General features: G+C 36.2%; 3 protein-coding genes across 27 annotated transcripts in view; 1 reads left to right on the top strand and 2 right to left on the bottom strand.

Moving 5' to 3' along the window:
- Nucleotides 1-5,373: 5,373 nt before the first annotated feature.
- Nucleotides 5,374-14,565, bottom strand: LOC141393445 (four-domain proteases inhibitor). Its single transcript, XM_073966433.1, has 2 exons — nt 13,914-14,565; nt 5,374-5,620 (listed from the first exon to the last, which is right to left on the bottom strand). The coding sequence occupies exons 1-2, from the start codon at nt 14,065-14,067 to the stop codon at nt 5,445-5,447; spliced, it is 330 nt and encodes a 109-aa protein (XP_073822534.1). The 5' UTR covers nt 14,068-14,565; the 3' UTR covers nt 5,374-5,444.
- Nucleotides 5,951-6,358, top strand: LOC141393444 (male accessory gland serine protease inhibitor-like). The gene is made up of 2 exons (XM_073966431.1): nt 5,951-6,088; nt 6,153-6,358. The coding sequence occupies exons 1-2, from the start codon at nt 6,019-6,021 to the stop codon at nt 6,332-6,334; spliced, it is 252 nt and encodes an 83-aa protein (XP_073822532.1). The 5' UTR covers nt 5,951-6,018; the 3' UTR covers nt 6,335-6,358.
- Nucleotides 14,566-15,424: 859 nt separating the features above from the next.
- for (cGMP-dependent protein kinase for) overlaps nt 15,425-25,134 on the bottom strand; it is a 246,922-nt gene continuing 237,212 nt past the window's right edge. For all 25 annotated transcript variants that reach the window (XM_073964717.1, XM_073964710.1, XM_073964711.1 and 22 more), the window contains 4 exons: nt 21,178-21,327; nt 20,486-21,105; nt 20,226-20,415; nt 15,425-16,095 (listed from right to left, as the gene is read on the bottom strand). In XM_073964717.1, coding sequence (XP_073820818.1) covers nt 15,930-16,095; nt 20,226-20,415; nt 20,486-21,105; nt 21,178-21,327 — 1,126 coding nt within the window. In that variant the 3' untranslated portion in view covers nt 15,425-15,929. The remainder of the gene's footprint in view (nt 16,096-20,225; nt 20,416-20,485; nt 21,106-21,177; nt 21,328-25,134) is intronic.

Below are 25,134 nucleotides of genomic sequence, written 5' to 3'. Positions count from 1 at the left end.
AATTTTGTAGACTTCGTCTATCTCGGCACTGCCATAAACACAACAAACAACATCAGTTGTGAAATAAGAAGAAGAATTGTATTGGCCAACAGATGCTACTATGGTCTAAGTAAGCAAATTAAAAACAAAGTCACATCTCGTCAAACGAAAATAACACTACCCGTGGTAATGTATGGCTCCGAAGCATGGGTACTTGCGCAAGCAGATAAGGCAGTGCTTGGTGTGTTTGAGAGGAAAATTCTTCGAAAGATCTACGGGCCGATTTGCGTTGACGGTGAATATTGACATCGCATGAACCACGAGCTGTATCTGCTATACAAAGACATGAATATAGTTAAACGTATCGAGGTGCAACGATTGCGTTGGCTAGGCCATATCATGAGAATGAGCGATGATGAACCCGCTAAAAAGGCGTATGAATACATGCCACATGGCGGTGCACGCAGAATCGGCAGGCCTAAGCTTCGATGGAGCAAACAAGTGGATGAAGAAATGGAAAGGCGCGGTATTTCAAAAAGTCAAGCGAAAAACAGAGAGGAATGGAGATCTTTTCTTAGATCGGTCTATGGAACAAATGTTCTGTAATGGGCCAACTAAGTAAGTAAGTAACATTTTATAACCCCATGAAAGACTAAATAACAAATTTCAGTCATTTCGGTGGGATATTAACGTCACATCCTTCACAATTATGAAAATCGGGAGGTACCGTTCTACGAGGGCAGTTCGGAAACCTCTTAGTCTAGCACAAAAAGCGCGGTATAAACAGAAAAATGTTAAGTGTTTTGGAAACTTCCATCTCTGTTATGAACACATGTTAAATTTTGTTTCGATCTGGCAACTCCTTCATATAGAAACAGGTGTTCAAAAAAGACGCATCAGCAATTTTTTTACAATGGAAAAATTAGAAATGAGTGCTGTCATTAAATATTTACATAAAAAAGGTTTATCGGGACAAGAAATTCATAATGATATGGTGAATGTGTTAGGTGAAAGTGCTCCTTCATATGCAACTGTAAAAAATTGGGTTGCTGAATTTAAACGTGGTCGTACAAGCATTGAAGATGAACCACGTAGTGGACGTCCAAAAACAGCAACAACAACAGAAATTGTAGCCAAAGTGCATGATATGGTATTAAATGATCGACGAATAAAAGTGCGTAAAATTGCTAATATCATGGGCATCTCAAATGATCGAGTCCATTTAATTTTGCATGAAGAACTATAGATGAAAAAGCTTTCTGCAAGATGGGTGCCGCATTTGTTAACAGTCGATCAAAAACGCATAAGAATGAACATTTCTCAAGCTTGCTTGGATCGTTTTAATCGATATAAAATGGATTTTATGCGTCGTTTCATAACTGTTGATGAGACATGGATCCACCACTATACTCCAGAGACAAAAGAACAATCCAAACAATGGACTGAAGCTGGAGGAAGTGCCCCAAAGAAGGCAAAAACAATTCAATCGGCTGGTAAGGTTATGGCAACGGTTTTGTTTGGGACTTCAAAGGTATTTTATTGATTGACTATCTGCAAAAGGGTAAAACAATAAATTCAGAGTACTATTGCAACCTTTTGGATCAATTAAATGTACAAATTCGAAAAAAACGTCCTGGCTAACAACACAAAAAAATAATTTTTCATCAAGACAACGCACCAGCGCACAAGAGTGTTTTAACAATGGCTACAATCAACGAATTAAAGTACGAGTTGCTTGACCACCCACCTTATTCTCCTGATTTAGCTCCCAGCGACTTTTACTTGTTCCCAAATCTAAAAAAAATCCTTGCTGGCAAGCGTTTTACCTCACATGAAGATGCAATTACAGTTGTAAACCACTACTTTGAAGACCTTGAGGAAAACTATTTTAATCAAGGGGTATTGAAGTTTCAGGAGATTATATTGAAAAATGGAGATTATATTGAAAAAAAAAAAATATTTTTGAAAAATGTTTTTTCAAAATAGTCTGGCTTAATCCCATTGTTGTTGTTTTAATATTTTAAAACAACTATTTTATTAGTGGAAAAGATTTGGCATTGTTTGAAAAATAATATTCTCTTTCATTGATAGGCTAAGAAGTTTCCAAACTGCCCTCGTATGAGCTGAAAGAGGAGACTCTCGTGCATCTTTCTGTGAAAACAGAACATTGTTCCATGTTGTTCCATAAAAGAACTAGTCCGCTAAATTTGGAATTTTATAAATTTTAGTACCTGAGGAAAAATAAAATAGCTCATGTTGTGTAAACGCTACGGTAATTTACTAAGACGACTTTTAAATTCCATAACACTGTCTACCTTACAAAGAAATAATAAACACAATATCTGTAATAGTTTCCGAGAAATAGCTACGTCTTTCTCCAGAAATTTGCAAAAATTACGTATTTCCCAAAAATGGGGAAACTGTATGTCTTTAGGGGCACACCACGCCCACACCTTCCAATATTTTGACCTAATTTTTTGGTTTCCTTAGTTCCAATATGTTTACTATCGAATCCCATATAGAAATTAAATATCTTTGACAAAACAAAATTTTGATTTTTGGCCAGGAAAATCGATTCCTGAACCATTGTGCGCCATACAAATCAAAAAGATTTGAGAGGATATCTTAAAGTGCACTCTTCTGAAGTTTTGTGTGGGATGCACCCGACGGAGTGGATCGGTATAGCCCACATTCGAACCTGGTAGAATTATTGCGATGTGCAAATTATGGAACAAATTAGTTACTCCCTTCGAGATTCATCGTGCGTACAATTTTCGCGAAAAATTTTGAAGTTTTGTGGGGTATTGGACCGTCGAAATTTATCGTGCCCACCATTTTAGCGAACAATTTCGAACTTTTGTGGGGTATTGTATGGTCAATCTTGGAACTTGATCTAGGTTTGAATAAAATATTGAACAGAACTGGTTGATCCGTTCGAGAGTTATAGTGCGCTCCAGCCAGCCAGACTGGCATGGCTAATTGTCTGAAACGGATTTCGTCCAAACAAACATATTGGAATTTAATCTATGTCTGGTAGAAATCTCATTATGTGCATATATGTGGTTCCAATATGGGCTCTATCGGTCCACTCTTTCGGGTACCTCCCCAAATTTCTTAAAAGTTCAATTTAGGACCTGCTCTCGAATCGCTTTGATTTTTGTTGTAACAACTTGTATTTGCTGCCCCCATTACGGCAGTACAAGTTTTATCAGTTGCAAGTCCATACTTCCTGAGAAAATAGGCCGAAGTTGTAAAAAACCCTTATGGCGCCAAATGTAGTGGTTGGAGCGCATCATAACTCTCGAACGGAACAGCCGATTCGGCCCAAAATTGGGCATTCGTAATATTCTGTCCAAACTTAGTTTATATTCGAAGATGGACACTATCGGTGCGCAACTTCCGGTAACCCACTCCCCCATGTCGGATATTGTCAATTGATGAAACTTTCAATTCACACAGGCTGAGGGTATATCTCTGCCGGCAAAGTCGACTGATACTTTTTTACTTGTTTCATTATTAAAAAACGCGGACTTTATTGTCGATATTAAACATTTTAAATAATTGGCACATACCTTTCATTACAAAGTACATATTTCAAAACCTCTGTTTATTTTGGATATTATAATATTTTTATAAACATTGAGACAAAAAAAAAAAATGCAAAAAAGGTCATTTTAACTTGCTTTTATACCCACTTACTAAACAAGAAACGTACATATTTTTCAAACAACATGCAGTTCGATCCTATAAATAATATTTTACACTACTTTTTATTTTTGACCAGCTTTTTCGGAAAATTGGCCACTGTGCAGTAGCAAAGTACTGTCCACTCTATGCAAAATTCATATTTGGATACGAGAAACCTCTACTAAGGAACCTAATGATATCCCCAGGATTGTCGTGCTGCTACCGAAAAGCAGGAAAAAAGAGAAAAATGGAAATGCGAGAATATAGAAAAATCGAGATGTACAGGAGCCAGAATGAAGAGTGAAACATGTATAGGCACATCCTCCTTTAGAGACGAGGAAGATAATCTGGTAAAGCATACAATATATGTAAAGAGCAAAAACGACGAAGATACCCCAGATCCAAAATGAAGATGGTACTGAGTGAATACCGCCCGACCAAGATGTGGTGAAGACAGCAATAAACCGACTGAAGAAAAATATGCATGGCGGTACACGCAGAACGCTTCGATAATCTTAATTGGAAAAGAAATGTAAAAATCTAAAAATGTTTGCTACGATAACGATTTGTCCTTTATGATATAGAAAAAAATAAAAATTAGTAGATTCTTGAAGTTTTGCAACCAACCAATAGATGAGAGAGTGTGTTGAAATTTTTGTTTTAAAAAAAGCAAACATGGTCAAAACATTGTTAAGAATATTTCTGAAAATTATTTCCAAAGAAAAGTTCCACAAATTTTGTTCTATGCCCCAATTTTTACCTCTATTAGGCAACACCGTTAAAGACTAGTATAATATAGGACAAGCCTGCCTATTACAGGACTTTCCATATATCATTAGATTGCTTGTACGTACTCTGGACATAACCCTTAATGATTTTTCATGATAATTTTTTGGAAAATAACTTCAAAAACTAGAAATTTCTAGCCAAATTGCCTACAAAGGGACATTAATTACAATCATGCCAATATTACGTCAAAACTATCATTTTTTCTATCGGAATCATTGACAAGACTATTGAAAACGATAAGGAACCAATAATTCCACCATTCTGATTACTAAAATTGCATAAAAATCGAAAAATTTGAAAATTATTAATTGATTATTGTGATGCATCATTTTTAATGCGTATAACTTTAAGTATAACTTTACTTGAAACGGAATATTTTTGTATGTCATCTTAAAGACAACTATTCGGGCTACAAAATAGTTTTTTGAATTGTTAAAAAATCTGAACTCGTTTCCAAGTTATCAAAGTTTACATTTTTATTTCAGGTTGCATCATTTTAGTGACGGTCACTGTATATAAGTATACCCTGTTCTCACAACGATAGAAATATATTGTTGGTAATTTCATACGTTACAATCTCTTTATCCATAGGATCTAATTCATGTAGGGTGTTAACAACATCAGACATAGTTAACGGTACGAGTAAAATGTCTATTTTACCCACAATTCTCAAATACAAAAAGCCGGTTAAATTTTTCTCGCCAGTTTCACAAGGTGAGATTTGGGAGAAGGAGAAACTGATTTGTTTAGTGAGAGCCACATATGGACGACCTTCACAAGGTGTTGAAAGTGACGAACAAAAAAGTGAGAGTAGTTTTAACATTGGCTTTTTTCAATAACAGAGCCACAACATAAAATCAACCATACCAAAGCTTTTTTATAAAAACGTTAAATTAAAAAAAAAAAAAATAAAAACAATTTTATTAATTTGAGTTTTATTGGAATAAATATTACAATTATTTTTATTTTTCAATTCATTTCAATAACAATCAATATCGTAATTGTTGCATACAATCACGCCGGCACTCCTCATAGGTGAGAAAATTATTTTGTGTTGCTCCACAACCGGAATAGTAGAAGCTTGTGCATTTGCCAGATTTTCTGTCGTATGCGTAACGCAAAAATTTACCACGACACAGGCCAGGTGTTTTCGGTTCCAAACAAGCTGTGAAATATGTATGTATGTATGCGTGTAAGAAAATAAAAAGAAAAACAATAAATTATTAGAAGAATGTATGCATATACAGGAATGCATCAATAATGTTGCACAGTAAGTAAATTGAAGATATAAGATAATATAAAATATTCTTCGACTTTTGAAAAAAAATTAACACTCAACCTATAAACGTTGGTGTGTGTGTTCTCGTTCCTAACCTAGAGACCCGTCAATTTTATTCCATCTATATGTGGCTTCTTCAAAATTCGACATTATCTTTAAAAGGTTATGACCTAGCATTTAGCTTATCAATAACGAATTTTTCCATAGGAAGACTGCAATGTTTTATTATAAAAGTCGGCGTTTCAGTTTTAGTTTGCTTAAAGTTTCGAATCACTACAGTAAAAATGAAATTATTTATTGTGCTATTTTTTGCGTTGGTGGCTATCGTTTCCTCAACAATTGGTCTTAAGAATGGTAAGTGGAATTTAATTAAGTCTCGCTTTAAAATTTACGTATCTAAGCTATTTAATTTTTACAGATATTTGCGGTTTACAATATTCCAAAAACGGTGATAATGGCATAAGTTGTGATGCTCTATTCCCTTCGTGGACCTATAGACCCGATACCAATGAATGCATTAGCTTCATGTACGGTGGTTGTGGCGGTAATAACAATCGCTTTTCATCTAAACAAGAGTGTGAAAAGATGTGTAAAGAATAAACCCAATTGAAGCGAAATAAAGAAAAAAATATGCAATTGTTGTTGATTATTTTATTTGCTGTTATGTAACATGCTGCCCTTGATATTGTTTCTTTTGGAGTTAGGTATGGAGAATTTTTCCTTTAGAATAAATAACAAATATTCCACCTATTTAAAACAAAACATGCAAAATGTTCCAAGAATAATATGAAAAATTAGGACTCTGCTCAAAATGGTGTTCTAGCACAACTACAATTATCTTTCGGGTTTGGTTTAATCACAAACAAATAAATATTTGTGTGTGTTCTTCTTTATTTTTATATCACACAAGATTTCTGTTTAAAAAGTTGAAATTTCTCTTAAATTGGTAATGATTGGGTATATGTAGGTTATAATTTATTAATTTCTTTTAGTAAACTCTCAAGATAGGCTAAAATTCATATAAAAACTAAAGCATACCTGAGGGCGGTTGAAATATTCGTACCAGACACTGGCTTTGAGTGTGATTGTGTATGACTGAACACTAGGGTGGGGCGTTTTGTATGGAAGGAAAAAAAATCTGAATGGGCGCTTCGCGTTTCTGATTCTTGGGATTGTACTAAGCAAAAAAGTCCCCTAGACCATTTGTCTACGGTGAAAATAGAGCTTCCCGATTTTCAATTCAACAACTGGATCTCTTTTCGTCGGCCAAAATACACTATTACTATATACGGATTTGATATATCCGAGTTTACAAAGTCAAGATTACAATGGATCTTTGGATGAATGAAATCTATTAAAAATCATAAAAGTTAGAAGCAAATCATTGATAGTGCTTCTGAAATAAGCAGCCCAATCATGAATATACTTGCGGAATGGAGTTCTCGCGGAATAGTTTTTTCTCGAGAGCACATTCCTCCTATCATGAATAATTGGGGAAAAATAATCATTGAATTTGGCAGCACTGAAGGGTCGTTTTCATACCTTGTGTGCCCTAATTGTTGTGAAAACAAAGAGAAAAGGTTAAGTGTTTGTGTTTTTAGACAAAATAAACAAATTTAATCAAATAAATTACACTTTTACACATCAAAGAAATGCAGAAGATGTTACTTGTTATGAAAATCATCAAATAAGATTGTAGAATTCGTTTGTTTGCAAACTAATGTTATTTTGTGAAATATGTTAATTTTTTAATAAAATGCCAACCGCGAATTGAAGATTTTAGTATAAAACTCCAACATAACTGTTTATTTTGCATAATTTTTACAACATTTTTGGGAAATACCAACTTTTTTTGTAATATCCCTTCAGTTTTGCAAGGGAGATTTTTTTGGAGCAAAACACATGTTTGAGAGCGTTCATGATACCTACTTTTTCTCCATCGGAATTTTTTTCCGTGCGGATTTTTTGTTTGTGATAGCAGAGAAGAGAAAAGAGAGAAATTCCGCACGGAATTTTCATTCATGATTGGGCTGAAGGTAAATTATTTATAGTTATACCCCTTAGCGTATAACTACCATATCATCTACACTCTGGTTCATCTGATTAGAACCAACAAATATTTGCCTACAAATACCGTTATATCTGACGACAGGAGAGGAATTGTAAATTATATTTTTGTGGACATGTAGAGTATATAGTAGTCAATATTTTCAATACCTAACATGTTTCACATATGCATTATAATGGCAATTTTTACTCGCTTATGAAAAAATGTCAAATTATTAGCATGTTTTAATGGTTTACCAGGATAGAACCACCCTAAGAATTTACACAAATACTTTGTCAGATGTGGTAAACTTTAACAAAAAACTATCTACAATTATAAATAAAAGCTTCGTTCCCGTACTTGTTAATAGTAAAACTCGTAAAAGAGAGAACTGCAAAAAATTTGTTCTCACACACAAGTTTTTTGAAATAGTTCGGGAACGGAAAAATGGAAAATACGTCAAAAAAACTGGAACAAATGTCAAAGTCGGCGTATCAGCCAATCAGACGCCGGCAACCATGTTACTATTTTTTTACTCGCCCAAATTTGCCGTGTAAAAAGTTTTTAAAGAGAGCGTCATTCAGCGCCATTTTTGTTTAAAGAGAAGTGAACATTTTACAACTTTTTTGTGTACGGAAACGCTTTTTCGAGTAAAATGTGTAAAAGTCGTAAAAATTGTAAAAACTTTTTAGTTCTGGAACACAGCTAAAGGCCGTGGGTGCTGATTGCCAACAAATATTTTTCAAAAAATTTGTATTAAGGTCTTGGAATTTGACGAAAATCGATGCTTAAAGGTCCAAAAAATATTCATATGAAGAAATCGGTAGAAACAATTTATAAAGTCAAAATTTTATACATAATTATGTTCAAAATATTCAAGACTACAATAAAATTACAAAAAAGTGACATTTGGCAGGTTTATGAGTCCGCAATAGATCAAATATGGTAAAAATAACTCAAATTTCTACCTTTCCAATCCAAAAATTGATATTTTATCTCAGTAAAGTGAATGCAAATCGATGGGTTCCGCACAGTGTCTTTGGCTGTGGACATTTATAGGTCCAAAAAAATAAAGAAAATTGATATATGGGGAAATTCGTACTTATGTGTACGAAAAGTACTAATTTTGGTACAGTTTGGATTTGGGTGAAAAGATAGAGCTGGAAACCTGAAAGTTGGAATTGAAATTACTATTGAAGTGTAGGATTGATATATGGGGATAGTTTTGGAAATTCGTACTTATGTGTACGAAAAGTACTAAATTTGGTACAATTTTGATTTGGTTGCACGAATAGTGATGCAATAATGCAATTTGGAATTAAGATTACTGTTAGAGAATAGGACTAAGGTAGTTTTAGAAATTCGTATTTTTGTGCACGAAAAGTACCAAATGGTACTAATTTTGATACAATTTGGATTTGTGAGAACGGATAGAGATATGGTACAATTTGGATTTGGGTGAACGGACAGAGTTGGAGTTCTAAAATTTGGAATTATTGTCATATTGAGATATGGAGGAAGTTTTGGAAATTCATATTGGGATGTAGGAAATGGTACTAAATTTGGTACAATTTGGATTTGGGTTAACGGATAGAGCTAGAATCCTGAAATTGGGAATTAAGATTACTGTTGGAGCGAAGGATTGAGATATGAAAAAAGTTTTGGAATCGTACCTTTCTGAACTAGATGGTACATGGTACTAAATTTGGTACATTTTGGAGTTGGGTGAACGAATGGCGCTGGAATCATGAAATTAAGACATACAATTACACTTGAAGTGTAGGATAGAGATATGCTACATTTTGGAAGCTTATCTTTTGTGTACGAAAAGTAATAAATGTGGGTACAATTTCAATTTGGATGAAAGAATAGAGCTCGGATCGCGAAATTTGGAATTAAGATTACTTTTGCGGTGTAGAACAGAGATATGGAGGAGGTTTTAGAAATTCGTACTTATGTTTACTAAATTTGGTACATTTTGGATGTGTGTGATCGCATAGAGCTGGGATCCTGAAATTTGGAATTAAGTGTGGGATTAATATATGGAGGTAGTTTCGGAAATTCGTACTTATGTGTATGAAAAGTTATAAGTGGAAATTAATTTGGAACCGTTTGGTATTTGCTAAACTAAGGAACTGGAATTTTGAATTTTAGTATTAGGATTAGTGTTGGTGTGTAGAATGAAGATAAAAAAGAAATTTCGGAAATTAGTGCTTATGTAAGCGTACTAAATGTTGCTAACTTTGATGTTGTGTTAAGGAATAGAATTGGGATTCGAAAATTTGGTATTAAAGACGCTGTTGGTGCGCAGGGATATGGTTGTGGAAATAAGTTCCATAAGTATACGAAAAGTACTAAATGGTAGTCAATTTGTTATTGGATGTACGGATAGAGCTGGAGTGTAGCGTTGGTATATGGAGGTGGTTTGGGAAATATGTACATGTACATGTACGGATAGCGCTGGAATTTTAAAATTAGAGTCCCTTTTCGTATGTGGGGTTCTAATATCGAGAAGGTAGAGGTGTATGGTTGAGGTTTTGGAAATACAATAAGTACTAAAGGACTTGAGCGGGAACTTTGGGATAGCAGTTGTTGTATAGAGTGGAGATAAGGAGGAGGTTTTGTAAATTCGTAATTATGAGTACTAAATGGTACCAAATTTGGTACAGTTTAAATTTGTGAGAAAGAGCTGGAATCCTGAAATTTGGACTTAAGGAAAGTACTGAATGGTACAGAATTTGGTGTAGTTTGTTATTGTGTAATGGGGATGAGATAGAATTTTGAAATCTTAGGAGGAGATTTTGGAAATTCGTACTAATGTATATGAAAATTTTATCTGGGGAAACAGATAGAGCTGGAAATGAGAATCCCGTTGGTATATAGCGTTGATACCATTTTGGTATTGCGTGTGAGAATAAAACTAAAATTATGTAATTTGGAATTATAATATTAGTGCACTAAAAGTTCCAAAGGGTAATAAAAATTAAGTGTACTAGAAGTACTAAATATTACTAAAACTTTTAGTTCTAATATTGAGTGAACGGCTAAATCCAGTGCTTTGAGATTTGGGATTACACTAAAATCGTTATGAAAATTCGAACTTAAAACGTATGACATGTTTCTACATTGTTAAATTTTAGATAAGGTCCAGGATTTGAAAAGTTGTATTATATATTGTACCATTGGTTTTATGTGAACGCGAAGTAACTTACTGAAATTAAGTAATTAAATTAGAGATATGTGACAATTTTTTTACAAGAAGGTTTTTATCCCTTAATTGAAATACCTTAAATGAATTGACGGCTGTTGATGTTTTGTGGTGAGGTATACCTTTTTTTTTGGAAATTCAGACTAAAGGGGCACGAATAGTACTTAAATGAAATTAAGTATCAATTAACAACAAAATTTTCATATCTCACCATTTCCATATGAAATATTGTTTATTCCTTTCCGCATACGAAGTAGCGGGCATTTTGCTAGTACATAAAATAATTTTTATAAATCATACGCCAGTGGGGATAAAATTCCAGAATTTTAGAAATATATGACAATAAAATAAGAAATAAAGGATGAACTATGTTCAAAAATGCTTTTGCGATGTACTAGAAAGTTCTTAATTATTGTATTGGCTACAATTTTCGCCTTAGTGTGTGATTGATAATCTCAATAGTTTGTCATATACCAAAACATTCAAAAAACATGGCGAAAGTCTGATAAAAAATATCAAGTCAAAATCGGGAGTTCGTTTTTCACCGTAGACGTATGGTCTAGAATACTTTTTTTTTGCTCAGTACAATCCCAGGAATCAGAAACGCGAAGCCACCCTTTAGATTTTCAAATCACGCCACTCTACTGAACACTAAATTCTTCATTCGAGTCGCTCTAACAAACAAACAAAAAAATGTTGTTATCTAACTTGAATTGAATGAAAATGGATGTCCTCTTTCGAGTGGCTTGTTTGATTGCCTTGATTATGAACGTATGTTTGATTGCCACAAACAGGACGATCATCCACAATGAATATTCACGGTGAGCCTGAGCCAACATTAAATAGAAGGTGCTTGCACCTGGGAAGTTTATGCGGATTCTGAAACTACAATGTTCATAGATAAGAAAAATAAAAAGTCGCTCAAACGACTTTTAAATAAATCGCGGTCAATGTTCGCATTTTTAGAGTTTTTTAGGTTTGCACGATTTTGCTTGAAAACTGCAAGTCCTATCGATATGTTGTTAGAGAAAATTCCCTACAAGATTGACCTTACCTTTTTCCTAGATTTTATCAGTTTGAGATATAGAAGTTCAAATTGGGACAATGCACTGACTGCGGACCACCCACATGCGAACTACTACCCTCATCCGGACTACCAGCCTCCGAATTTTCAACCTCCGAACTTCCTCCTCCATTCCAACAAAGAAAAACACACAAACGAACAGTTATTATAGTTATTATACCCTACACCTCCCTGTGGTAAGGCTATTATGTGTTAGTGCATTTGTATGTAACGTGCCTAAGTAAAAGAGATAGACCCATATTTCCTTCTAGGGATATGCATAGAATCACTTTCTGAGTCGATTTATGCATGTCCGTCCGTCCGTTCGCAACGTACAGGTCGCACTTATTGTTCGATTTGGCTGAAAATTGGGGAAGATCATTTTTTTAGCCTAGTGGAGAACGCTATCGCTTTTGGTGAAAATCGGTATATCTGTCCAATGTTGATGAAATTTGGAATGTGTGATGGAATTAGGTGTATAGATAAATGTGCCAAATTATATCGAAATCGGTTCAGATTTGGATATAGCTCCCATATATATTTTCGCCGATTTGAAGTATTTGATGCACCAAACACCCTGTATCTGTCCAATTTTGATGAAATTTGGAATGTGTGACGGTGTTTGGTCTAGAAATATATGTGTCAAATTATATCGTAATCTGTTCAAATTTGGATTTAGCTCCCATATATATTTTACATATTCACAGTGGTGTAGGGTATCATATAGTCGGCCCGTCCGTTTTTGATCCTTTCCTTACTGGTTTTTATTTAAAAAACACTGAGTTGAGCGAACATGTGAACAATCATTGAGCCACGTTTATTTCTGTGTTTTTACATACAGTATGCAAAGTTCATATTCGTACACCCCTAAAAAATGAATAAAATCGTTAAAATAGTTTTTGTGAAGGGTTTAGTAATGAGTATTTTTACTGGGTAGTTGTCAAGCATATGCCGCGTTTCAAAATTATATTCTACTTTTTAATATATTGCAAAGAATGAAAGAGAAAAATTGTTATCTTGTATATAAAACACACTTTTTTTATAAAAAATCTATTTTCTTGTGTTACTTTTCACACACTTCAAGCGAATAAAATAACATAGTGGGGGTATTTTTTAAGCTCGTTTACAAATATAATACTAAAACCAAATTTTGCTGACAAATTAAAAGAAAACTTCCAGATTTTAGATCAGCGATAAGCACCCTCATATTTTATTGTAACAAAAAAAATTACTCTCTCTTTAGTTTCATACGCTGTGTGTTAAAACAGAAACGTTTCTATTGGCACTACTATTGCACACATATCTATTTTGACAATTTATTAAAAGAATGTCGTATATTTCCCCAAAAATGTTTTTGTACAATAACAAATGCAGCCAAGAGTAATACAGGTAAGTAAATTTACTTAACTTGATATTGGCATAATACTTTAAAAAACAAACGTTCTAAAAAGTTTTTTAAACGAGTTAGTATTTTATTGTAGTCTTGGTATAAGGCAATAGCTCCATTTACTGGTGTTTTCAGAGATTTGGGAAAATACACTTGTAAAAATTATCAATATGGGTCCACGTTTGGGTATAACCCCTCTACCGATTTGATTCACACATTTATCAACTGAATTGTTTGTTTCATACTTAGAAATTATACGTGAAAAAGTTCTTTGAGGGATTTAGTCACATTTTTCAAGAAAATAAACTGCAATTTGTTCAGATAACTCATAAACATGCAACAGATGTATAACACGATTCGACAAATGTTTAAATATAAAGTTTTTTTTCTAGTCTTCTTTAATGTCTCTGCCTGTTTTAACTTTTACACTGTGCAACATTAGTAAAACAATTAATATTCAACGATTTGTATTACCCGTTACATTTTTCCGATTAGCAATGCTATCCACAAGTTCTTTTGTCCACACCGAAAACATTGGACACAATGACATTTGAATCCAAGCCAATAAAACTAAAGTGGTTGTCAATTTCATAACTTTAGAATATAAAAAACACGCACGCATACACATTAACAGATAAAACTTGCAAAATCAGCACTTTGGATTTTCCGTTAACTCGTACTTTGAAGCCAACGACGACAACAGAATTTACGGTGACAGTGATGGTGATGTTCACAATCGATCAACATACGATGAAGTAATATTTTAGCATGAAGTTGTTTTGAAGTTCTTTAAAATACTTAAATTGCAATACGTGTCTTTTTTCTATTCTTTCACTTTCCTATTTGACGCTAAGAGGTAAATAGTTTCTTGATATTCGTTTGTTTTTATTTTATTGCAATACAGTTGGCCAATGAATGAATATTGAAAGGTACAATCTGTAAACATAAAATGTAAATGATAAAGATGTTCTTTTTTGTTTGCACCAAAGTCACGTCTTGATGTCGGCAAAGGTAAGGGACAAAAGGTGCAATACTTACAAATTTCCATTTTAATTGCAATGTTTGCTGCACCCACCCACAGTGCAGTTTGATGTTTTTACACTATCATTACGCTTAACATTTCTGTTGAGATAAAAAATCAATTTAAATGAAATTTGTATTTACATTTTCTCATAATTGGGTCTCATTATGACATAGTTTAAGACAATTACACGAGTTTGAAAAAAAAATGCAAATTTTCCTAACGAGAAAAAAATTGAAGTCCTACAAAATGTTAAAATAATAAGCAATGAATGGGATACTGAATCCAGTTACAGACATTGAAAATGGCATTCTAATGATATTTTTGAAACCTTGTTACTTTGATTTTAATTTTCTTTCCCAAGTTATTCTGTTTCTAATTGAATTTCTTTAGTCAATTTTCTGCAAAAGAGAATTGCGATTTTGTTTCTTACCAACGACGGAATTTTAATTCAATTCCTAAAATGTACAACTTCTTACATTATAATTTGAAACGCCACTTTAAGAATTCGTTGTTTTATTTTTATTATTATTGTAGTTTTTTTTTTATAATAATTATTATTTTTACAACTAAATAAAATCTGTAAAAATAATTTCTTCTTACACACATCATTACAAACTAATTACAAACCGATAGATACACAATAGTTGATGATATATATTTTGTTTAATTAAAAAATAATCAAAAAATATATATTTTATTAATATTTTTTAAATTCTAATTGAAAAAGCCATTGTTTTCTATTTTAATTTTTATATAACCTTCTAATGCATATTTACATAAATGGTTAGGTTAGGGAGGGTCGCAATAATGGTGTACACTGAGTTGGTGGTTTGGGTGAGATTTTTCAATTTTGAATAGGCTTAATTGAAAATTGACTTGTTTTTTTTTTATTTTTTAATTATAAATTTAACAAATAAAAACTAATTATGGTATATAATATAAATTTTTAAATATTTAATTGTTTTTGCTGTATTATTATTAAACCTTGCCCGATTACTACATCTGGGAATTGAAATCATAGCATAGATCTAAATTCCTTCTCATCATTTTACTTTGTTATATGCAACAGTTTGAAGGCAAATTTTATTGTTCTTTGTTTTGTTTTTTTAAAGGGTAACAACAACAAAATACACATAAATTAATATAAACGAAATATATGTATATGTATATTTAAAGATAGATATGCATTGAAGGGATTAGAAAATATTATTTTTTTGTAACACTAATTAGTTAATAAATTTTTTATTGCATCCGTCCTTCTTTAGAGCAAAAAAGTAGTTTGGAAGACGACTATAAACAGTTTGAATTTTCTTTCTAGCAGTAGTTTGTTTTTAACAAAGAAAAATTACAAAACGAAATTGAAATATTTTTTTCCTAATTAAATATGGCTTTAGAAAAATAAATCCGTTTTTGTTGATTTCTTTCACTGATTTCCTTGGCGCTTTCATCGCAAACAATTATTGGCTTTAAAAATCTTTATCCCATCCGGTGACATCATCTGGTGGTGGTCCCTCTGGATCTGGTGGATAGTTATCAAAATTAGTTGTATCCGTTACACTCTTAACTGTGGGCTTAATTGGAGGCTCCAGAGTTCGATTTTGTAAGCCCCACCAATAGAAACCATCGAACCATCTGAAAAAGTTATAATGTTAATTAGTAAGGGTTTGGTTAAAGAAAGTAGAAATAAATAAAGTTTAGATTGAGTTGATGTTTGCCGCAAAGACGCTTTATATCCTTTGCGGTTATTTATTGCTCTGTTCCAGAACCTGCAGAAATCTACTATTTTTACTACGATATTTTTTCTTTATATTATCGAAAAAACTAGTATATTCTTGCAGTTCTGGAACAGACCATAAGTTCAATTTAAATTCAATTAAAAAAAATACTTGAAAATTCAATAAATAAATTGAAATTGAAATAGTTTCAGCCACTTGCAGACATACGTACAAAAAAGAAAAACAAAATCGAACCCACACAACCACCAAATTATGTGACTTCGTTTCGCTGTTGGTTTGGCAACTCATCAGACATATCGGTTGTGGAGAGGCTTCTCTGTCAACGAACTTTGTATTTTTAAAATGCAATGTGTGCTTGCACTGACGGATATTTGCCCGTTTAATTTGTATGTTTTCCATGACAAACGCTTTTTATCGCTGCCTTTGGAAGTTAAAAATTAAAATGATCTTCGCCCTACAAGAAAATTAATAAAATTCCTTTCAATCAAAACTATCAGAAAGGGCACATAAGCCAAGGAGGTATTTTTTTGCAATTTACCAGTACAAGATTTAATTAAGACTTATCAAAGGTAGACTGCTTTGAAATCCTTCATTTTGAGGCCATAAAATTTATGCTTGATACATACATGTGTATATTAGGGCGACCCAAAAAAAATGACAAATTTTTTTTTAAACGCCTACCCCTTATATATGAAGTTTCATGGCGATCGGTTAACATTAACCCGTGGCACCAGAGGGATCTTTGTTTCCATAGTAATTTGTATGGGACCAAAGGTCAATTTTCACGAAAATGCTCTAAAGGCCGCATTTATGGTCCAATTGATGAAAAAACTTTAATAGTTTATCATTGTGGCTAAAAACGAAGCCTACAAAAATTTGTGAAAATCGGGCCAGCTTTTAATACTAGCTAGCCCAAATTATCTCTAATTGGGCATAGGCATATCTCAGCAGAATCAATATCTGGTCCGATTTTCACAAATTTTTGTAGGATTTGTTTTTTAGACATAACAATGAACTGGTAAAGTTTTTTCATCGATTGGAAAATAATTGTGGCCTGTAGAGCGATTTCCTGAAAATTAGCCTTTGGCCCCTATAAAAGGTATTATGGAAAGAAAGATCGGTCAGTGGATACGGGTTATCGTTAACCGATCATCATAAATTTTCTGCGACATCGTTTTTTAGCCATAATAATGATTGGACCATAAATGCGGCCTTCAGGGCATTTTCGGGTTTTGGATCAAATGGTAAAAAATTAGGGGGTAGGCGTTTCAAAAAACAATTTTGTCATGTTTTGGGCCGCCCTAGTGTATATCACGGGACGTAAGCTACATATCAGTAGATCTTCTCGCCACTCATCCTACCGACGATATCATCGAGACAGTTCTGACTGGAAGTTCCAAAATTTAAAACGTTCAATAGCCTTGGGCCCAGCTATCAACCATCGATATTTCATCCCGTGGAGGGTGGTAGTTGCATCGTACTTGGCGATTTCAATGCCCATCATGAATTATGGGGCTCTCAACTGCCTTCTGACTCTCGTGTCGATAAATGAGGTCTTCGCAACGAGGATTACCGCACACTATTTAGCGCCCCTTACATTAGCATAATCAGAGCGTTGCTTTTGCCGTTTCAAAAAACAATTTTGTCATGTTTTGGGCCGCCCTAGTGTATATCACGGGACGTAAGCTACATATCAGTAGATCTTCTCGCCACTCATCCTGCCGACTATATCATCGAGACAGTCTGACTGGAAGTTCCAAAATTTAAAACGTTCAATAGCCTTGGGCCCAGCTATCAACCATCGATATTTCATCACGTGGAGGGTGATAGATGTTCGTACTTTGCGATTTCAATGCCCATTATGAACTATGGGGCTCTTAACTACCCTCTGAAGACTTCGCAACGAGGATTACCGAACACTGTTTAGCTTCCCTTTAATTAGCATAGTCAGAGCATTGCTTTTGCCGTTTACATTTTGGCAAACGCGTGTATTCCTAGCATCGGGCCATTACGGTTGAGAAGTCCAGCGACTTTGTGGAGACAGAAAAACGGTCATTCGTTAATTACAATAAAGGTAACTGATATAGCTTCATGAATGATATAGACGCTGCCAATAGTCTACAGCAACCTCCCTCATGCTCCAGAAAGAGACAAAATATATACTAGTGGTTTCATTTCAGCAGACAGACACTTAACAGAGCCCGAAATCTGAAGAAGGAGACCCCAGTTCTATTTTTACAACTGAGGACATTAGCATTGTCATCAGAAGAGCCAATTCATCGAAATCGCCCGGAGGTGTAATCTCGCCCTTGCTATTTAACTTTTACGTCTCTAATTTTTCTGGACCTTCTTACGATGTAAAACTGACATATAAACCTACGTAGAAGCATAGGCTTAATGCTGGGTTGGCAGCCGTTGGCCGAAATATTGTGGTTTTGGGTCAACCCGGTAAGAAAGAATCCGCTGCCGTGGGATTGGCATACATCAAACTGGTGACTGGCGCAGATGACTGTTCATTATGGCCACGGGAGCTTCATTAATAAACTGAAGGACAAAATCAATTCCTTTCTCAACACTTTGATTACGGTTTTGAATGAAAGAAACTTACAGCTGTCAGCCCCAAAAATCCACAAAAACAATCTCAAAGCGGGCAGCAGGTTCTTTCGTACCGAATTGGCCCGAAATTAAAAGTGTTTCGGCCAGCGGTTGCCAACTCAGACTTATATGCTGCTACAACAACAGCAACCATCTTCACGTCATGCACAAAGGACGATATTGGACACCAACGTCGAACACAGGACAATACAGACAATCCAAACCCCGAAAATACTGGGCGTTATCACCTCTTTACCTATTTGAAGTATGCGGTTGCGGTAAAATCCAAATTGCAGAAAAGAAAGTATTTAGCCGCTCAGTAATTAACTATGCAGATCCTGTTTGGACTTTATTTTTAAGCGACACCCAGTGGAAGTCGCCTCAAACAACTCAAAATGTTCATGAACGGCTACCGGATGTGTTCAGATGTCGAGCATGGACCATCTGCATCAGGAGGCAAGGGGGCTGCAGCACGTGTTGCCACCATATTGCGGCACATAATCCATTCCCTAGGCGCATCCGTTACAGCTCGACATCAAGATGACATACCAACGGAAATCCACCGACTGTCATTCTTGCCTCACTAAAGATTCATACCCGCGCAGTCCAGCAAGCTGTCGTGTCTCGTCAATCGTGTCTGACAACAAATCCTCTTACGGTTGCAGAATCATTCTGGCACACGATACGGACATATTTTCTCTTGTCCTGTAGTGCGATTCTTCAACTCATTTTTAGAGTTATCGACAAAAATCGGCAAAATTATAAATGAAAACTTCAAATAAAAGTTTACAACACTTTTGGTATTGGTAGAACTACTTTTTATTCGTCGCTAACTCCCCGAAAAATATCCTTAATTACCGAAATACATATAAGCATTTTTCAATTAATTATACGCATTTAATACTTCCAATTAGATAAGAAAATCTCACTACAGATCGACCCACAGACTTACGCTTCGATCTTTGTTGCCGAATTGTTGAAGTGGAAATCTTTCTGCAGCTCCTCGGCCAAATCCCATCATCACACAAAATAACCAATACTCATACAATTCAATAATCCGTCATCTATTTATTCTCACTTCACAATTCTCCCTTTAATCTTTTTCTCCAAATTAAAATTTTTGGAATACAGGGAAATCAGCCGAACTTTTACAACGGCAAAAACAATTTAAAATTTCGTTGATTATCCTTTTAAACTTCTTGTTAAATAACCTCTCTGTTTTAAATAGTTATTTAATAATTTGATAAAACTACCGCAGACAAATTACAAAACGATGAACGTAATCAGATTGACATAAAAGCACGTGAATACCAAAATTCTTTCAATCTTTATCTTTTCAGAAATTTCGACACGTTTTGTTATTGAACTGTTGCATAAACGCAAGATCAATCTAAATCTAAACGATTATTTAAATAACCATGCAATACTTACTTATGCTTCTGTATTTCACTAATACCGCCACGTTGATAGCCCAAACGCTCAGCAGGATTGTCGCGACACAGTTTCTTAATAAGATTGCGGGCATTGCTAGTAATATTGCGGGGAAATTCAATGGCATCAATGCCTTTTAGAATAATGTTATAGGTGCGCATGGGATCCGAACCGGTGAAAGGTGGAGTACCTGGAAGAAAAAAAAAAACACATCAAATAAAGGCGATATCCCAAATAGTTACATATTCACAACCACTAACCTGTCAACAATTCAAACATCAATACACCCAAAGACCAATAATCTGCACTAATGTCATGGCCACGATTTAAGATGACTTCTGGTGCCACATATTCCGGTGTACCACAGAATGTCCATGTCTTGCGTCCCGATTGCAACTTCTTGGCAAAACCAAAATCTACCAGCTTCACGTAGCCTTTCTCATCGAGTAGTAGATTTTCCGGTTTCAAATCACGATAGATAATGTTACGTGAATGCAAGTAATCGAAAGCCTCAACAACGCATGCTGTATAAAATCTAGTTGTGGAATCATCAAAGTTGCCCTTATCACGTAATATGGTCCACAGTTCACCGCCCAGACACGATTCCATTAGCATGTACAAATATTTCTTATCCTTAAATGTTTTAAAGAGCTTAACAATAAATTGACAATTGGCTTCGCCCATTATCTCCTTTTCGGACATAATGTGTTGCTGCTGACGAGTTTCGACAATTTGCGCCTTTTTCATTTGTTTCAGGGCAAAGGAACGGCTACCGTCACCATGGATTTGTACCAGTTCAACGCGACCAAAACCGCCGACACCCAAGGTGGCAATGACGCGAAGATCGGTGAGGTTAACATCACGGAATTCTTCATTGATCCTTAAAGGGGTGGGGGGAAAAGAGGTAATTAGTATTGTAAATTTAAGGAGTTTTTTAAAGCCGTTAACTTACTTTCTTCTTTCCAGGGTGCCTTCATCGTCGTAACGATGTTTGATTTCATCTAAATTCGATATCAGCTGATTGAAGGTTTCACGATCTATGACCAAACAGGTTACACCCTCTGGTGAATCACAAATGATATTAGCTGTACGCAAGTCATCCCTGGATGGAAATAGAAACAAATGATTTGTAATTAAAAGTGATTTTTGAGTACATAAAAATATTCATGAGAAATAATAACTCGACAACTTTGGAGTATGTGAAGGAAATAAAGGTATCGTTAATATTAGAGCTGCACATTGGGGACAATAATATAAAGTTGAGTCTTTGGGTCTTTAGGTTTCTATATGAAATCGAATCTAAAGTATATTTATAAATATAGGGCCGGTTTCTGTAAGACCATTCGAATTCAAATTAGTTCGAATTACTTAAAAACTCCTGTTTTGGTAAAAATTTTTCTTAGAATGGAAACAAAAGTTTATCAAATATTAAAAATGCAGAGGTTTGGTACTAGTTCTGACGCATTAAATGGATTTAAACCGTCTTAGTAAAACAGGCCAAGAACAACTTAAAGAAAAGTTTTTTAGGATATAAATATTTTTTTGTAGATGTAGCACTAGAAGAAATGAATTCAATACAGATTATGAGTTGTTGTTGTTGTTGTAGCAACGCATATATGTTCGTTCGTGTATTATTTCAGTTATCAAGTCAGACTTAAGAATTCTGCAACCTGGACTGGTTGCGTCCATAAAGAATGAGGAGACAGGTGAGTGGGGTTAGCTGGGCAGTTGAATAAATGCAGAGTATCGTGTGGTCCCAATCCACATGCCGGGCATATGTTGTGTATCGTGGCGTCAATTCTGGCCCAATACGAATTGAGGCGGCTGCATCGTCCGGATCTTAACTGAGCTAAAACCACTCGTGTTTGGTTCTTCTGCTGCGATTGATGGGGGATGGTTTCCAAGTACGGCATTCACACTGTATCTTCGTACTACTTGTGCAACCATGTTGGTGTGAATGCGATTCAAGCCTGCCTGATAGGATAGGTGATCTAGCGGTTCTCTTTTATACCTTTAGACCTCTCTCTCTAGATCATGAAGGCCTCTCCTGACGTGCCTGGGTGGGGGGAGCCTGTCTATAAAATCGTGACAGGGATGCTCACTGCGGTAACACCCTAGCAGGTACTGCATCGACAACATCTTATTGTGCTGACGCACCGGTAAAACCTTCGTCTCCTCATGAAGATGGTCCACTGGTAGTCCTCAGGGCGGCATTCTGGCAGGTTTGAATCTTCTTCCACTGGGATGCGCTAACCTCTGCGGACCACGCTGGCGCCGCATAGCTTACCACAGACCGGCCTATTGCATTGTAGGTGGTCAACAAGGTTTCTTTATCAGCACCCCAAGTGCTGCCGGCCAGCGACTTGAGAACCTTGTTCCTACTTCTGATCTTATTGCAAATAGCTGTGGCATGCGCGGACGACTTGAACATGCTATCGAACGTTACACCAAGTATTTTAGGGTAGTTAGTGGTCGGAATCAGTGCACCATCGACCAATATGTTCAGTGGGAGCCTCATCTCAGCCGTCCATGTGGTGAACAGCGTGGATTTAGAGGCGGATATTTTCATATTCCTCAGATGGAAGAACTGCACTAGGTCAGCTATGTAGACATTTAACCTATCACATATGTCATCGACGATAGGAACCGACGCCAAGATCGTACAATCATCTGCATACATCACGATCTCTATGCCGTCTGGAGGGTGTGGAATTTCAGAAAGGTAGAGGTTAAACAGTTTCGGAGATATCACCCCTCCTTGGGGAACTCCCTGTTTCACTCTATGGGTTTTGGACTTCTTGTTTCTGAATTCTTCATACGACTGGCGTCCACACATATAGTTGATTACCCAACGTTTCAAACATGGCTGGAGATTAGTTTTCTCTATATCCTCGAACAGCTTGGCATAGTTGACGGTATCGAAGGCCTTCGATAGGTCAAGAGCCACCATGACTGTTCGGTCGCACGGCCTTTTCTGGTTCAGTCCTCTACTGATATGTGTGGATATGCCGTCTAATGCTGTTGTAGTACTATGAATTTTCCGAAATCCATGTTGATGTTGGGCAACTGGAAAACACCTTCTCATCGTGGGGAGGAGTAGCGCCTCTAGGATCTTTGCTACTGGCGACAGGAGTGAAATCGGCCTGTACGATTCACCTCTGCTGGCATCCTTGCCAGGCTTCAGTAGCGGGACCACCCTGCCAACTTTCCAGGCATCCGGTACAACATGGGTGGCTAACGATAGGTTGAGAACACTTGTTAAATACTCAACTCCAGCTTCATCCAGCTGCTTAAGCATTACCATCGATATTCGGTGCGGGCCCAACGCTTTGGATGATTTAGCGTTTCGGATGGCATCTGCCACATCGCTCATCGTAAATTGTGGTGTACCTCCTCGGCTGGAAGAGCTCTTCTTATACGGCGTAGCACACTTCTCTTCGCCCTATCCATCTCGGGGTGCTCTATGAACTGCCGGTTAAAATAACACGCGCACCTCTTTGGGTCAGTTACTGTCACGCCGTTAAAAGTAACAAGTAAAAAGTCATCCTTCTTTTCCGGACTCGAGAGTGATTTAACCGTTGCCCACAATTTACTTATTCCTGCACCAATGTTGCATTGCTTCAGATGGTCTAGCCACTTTTTCCGCTTATGTTCGCCCACTAGCCTGTTGACTTCAAGGGTAAGTTCTCTAACTCTTGGGTCTTCGGGGTTCGTACGACGAAGCTCATCACATTCATTTGCTAGTCCCGTCGCCTCTGCCGGGAAATTTGGTCTTATTTCGGGTATTCGACCAGCAGGTATGTAGCGAGCGGCTGCTTTAGTGATGATGTCTCGGAAAGTTCTATCAGCTACCCGAGGATCTGAGGGAGTGGGCAATTGTCTGAAGCGGTGATTGGTAAATTCTCTGAAACCTTGCAATCAGCTTTCCCATGGTTCAGGAAAGTACGGCGTTCATAGGTTATGAAGTCGGGTGGTCTATTTACGGAGACGATGATAGGGAGTTGGTCCGAACAAAGGGAAATGACGGATTGACAGGATACGTCATTTATCAGACCTGGTGCCACAATGGTGATATCTGGCGAGCTGTGGCAGTTTCCTCTAATCCTCGTAGGAGCGTCTTCATTCACCGTGCAAAACGTGGAGCTATCGATTTGCTCTGCCAGCGCTGTACCCCTCTGGTCATTACCTAGGACGGAGTGCCAAAGGTCATGATGAGCATTGAAGTCCCCTAGCACCAGACGGTTATCGCCCTCTAAAAGCAAACTAATATTGGGTATATAACGCCGGACACTGCTATTCATCGGCGGTATGTACACATTAAGCAGCTCTACCTCGGCAGTAACACACTTTTCTGCTACCCCCATACACTCCATGTATGGGTCACTAGAGCCAAGCTCAAGCGATATAGGTCTGTACTGGACATACTGGTGTATTAGGAAGGCAAGTCCTCCTCCTCCGTTTCTTGTGCGATCCTTCCGCAAAACGTTGTAACCATCACAACGTAAGCTACAGGTGGCGGTGAGCTTTGTTTCCTGGATCGCGGCGACCATGATGTTTTTCCGACTCATAAAGTCCACAATTTCACTGACCTTATTGCGGAGACCGTTGCAATTGAATTGCAGGAATGATACATTTCCGGGCCGTTGAACAACATTGCATTTGTTGTTGTTGTTGGGGAGACTGCGAGAGTCAGACGACGACGTAGAAGACGCACTGGGTGGTGTGTTGACCCAGCAACTAAGGCCAGAGCACCCACGAAAATGCACCCATTCCATACATCCATTACATCTCACCATTGTTGACATGTGGTGGATGCGGATCTGGCAAACGGAACAGATCCATACTGGCCCGGGGTTCATTTCTATCCCGGCTCGGAACAGAATAGCTCGGAGCAGGCTTTCCGGGATAA

The sequence above is a fragment of the Musca autumnalis genome, unplaced genomic scaffold (genome assembly GCF_047663935.1).
Source record: "Musca autumnalis isolate F117 unplaced genomic scaffold, ASM4766393v1 scaffold_2, whole genome shotgun sequence".
Lineage (NCBI taxonomy): Eukaryota > Metazoa > Arthropoda > Insecta > Diptera > Muscidae > Musca > Musca autumnalis.
This window is presented reverse-complemented; position numbering and strand designations above follow the sequence as displayed.

Bases quoted from the DNA above. Each gene is read 5' to 3' on its own strand.
- LOC141393445 (XM_073966433.1), bottom strand. From the start codon at position 14,067: ATGTGTATGCGTGCGTGTTTTTTATATTCTAAAGTTATGAAATTGACA. The intron at 5,621-13,913 runs GTAATACAAATC...CATATTTCACAG, and splicing joins TAATCGGAAAAATGTAACGG to CTTGTTTGGAACCGAAAACA.
- LOC141393444 (XM_073966431.1), top strand. From the start codon at position 6,019: ATGAAATTATTTATTGTGCTATTTTTTGCGTTGGTGGCTATCGTTTCC. The intron at 6,089-6,152 runs GTAAGTGGAATT...TAATTTTTACAG, and splicing joins AACAATTGGTCTTAAGAATG to ATATTTGCGGTTTACAATAT.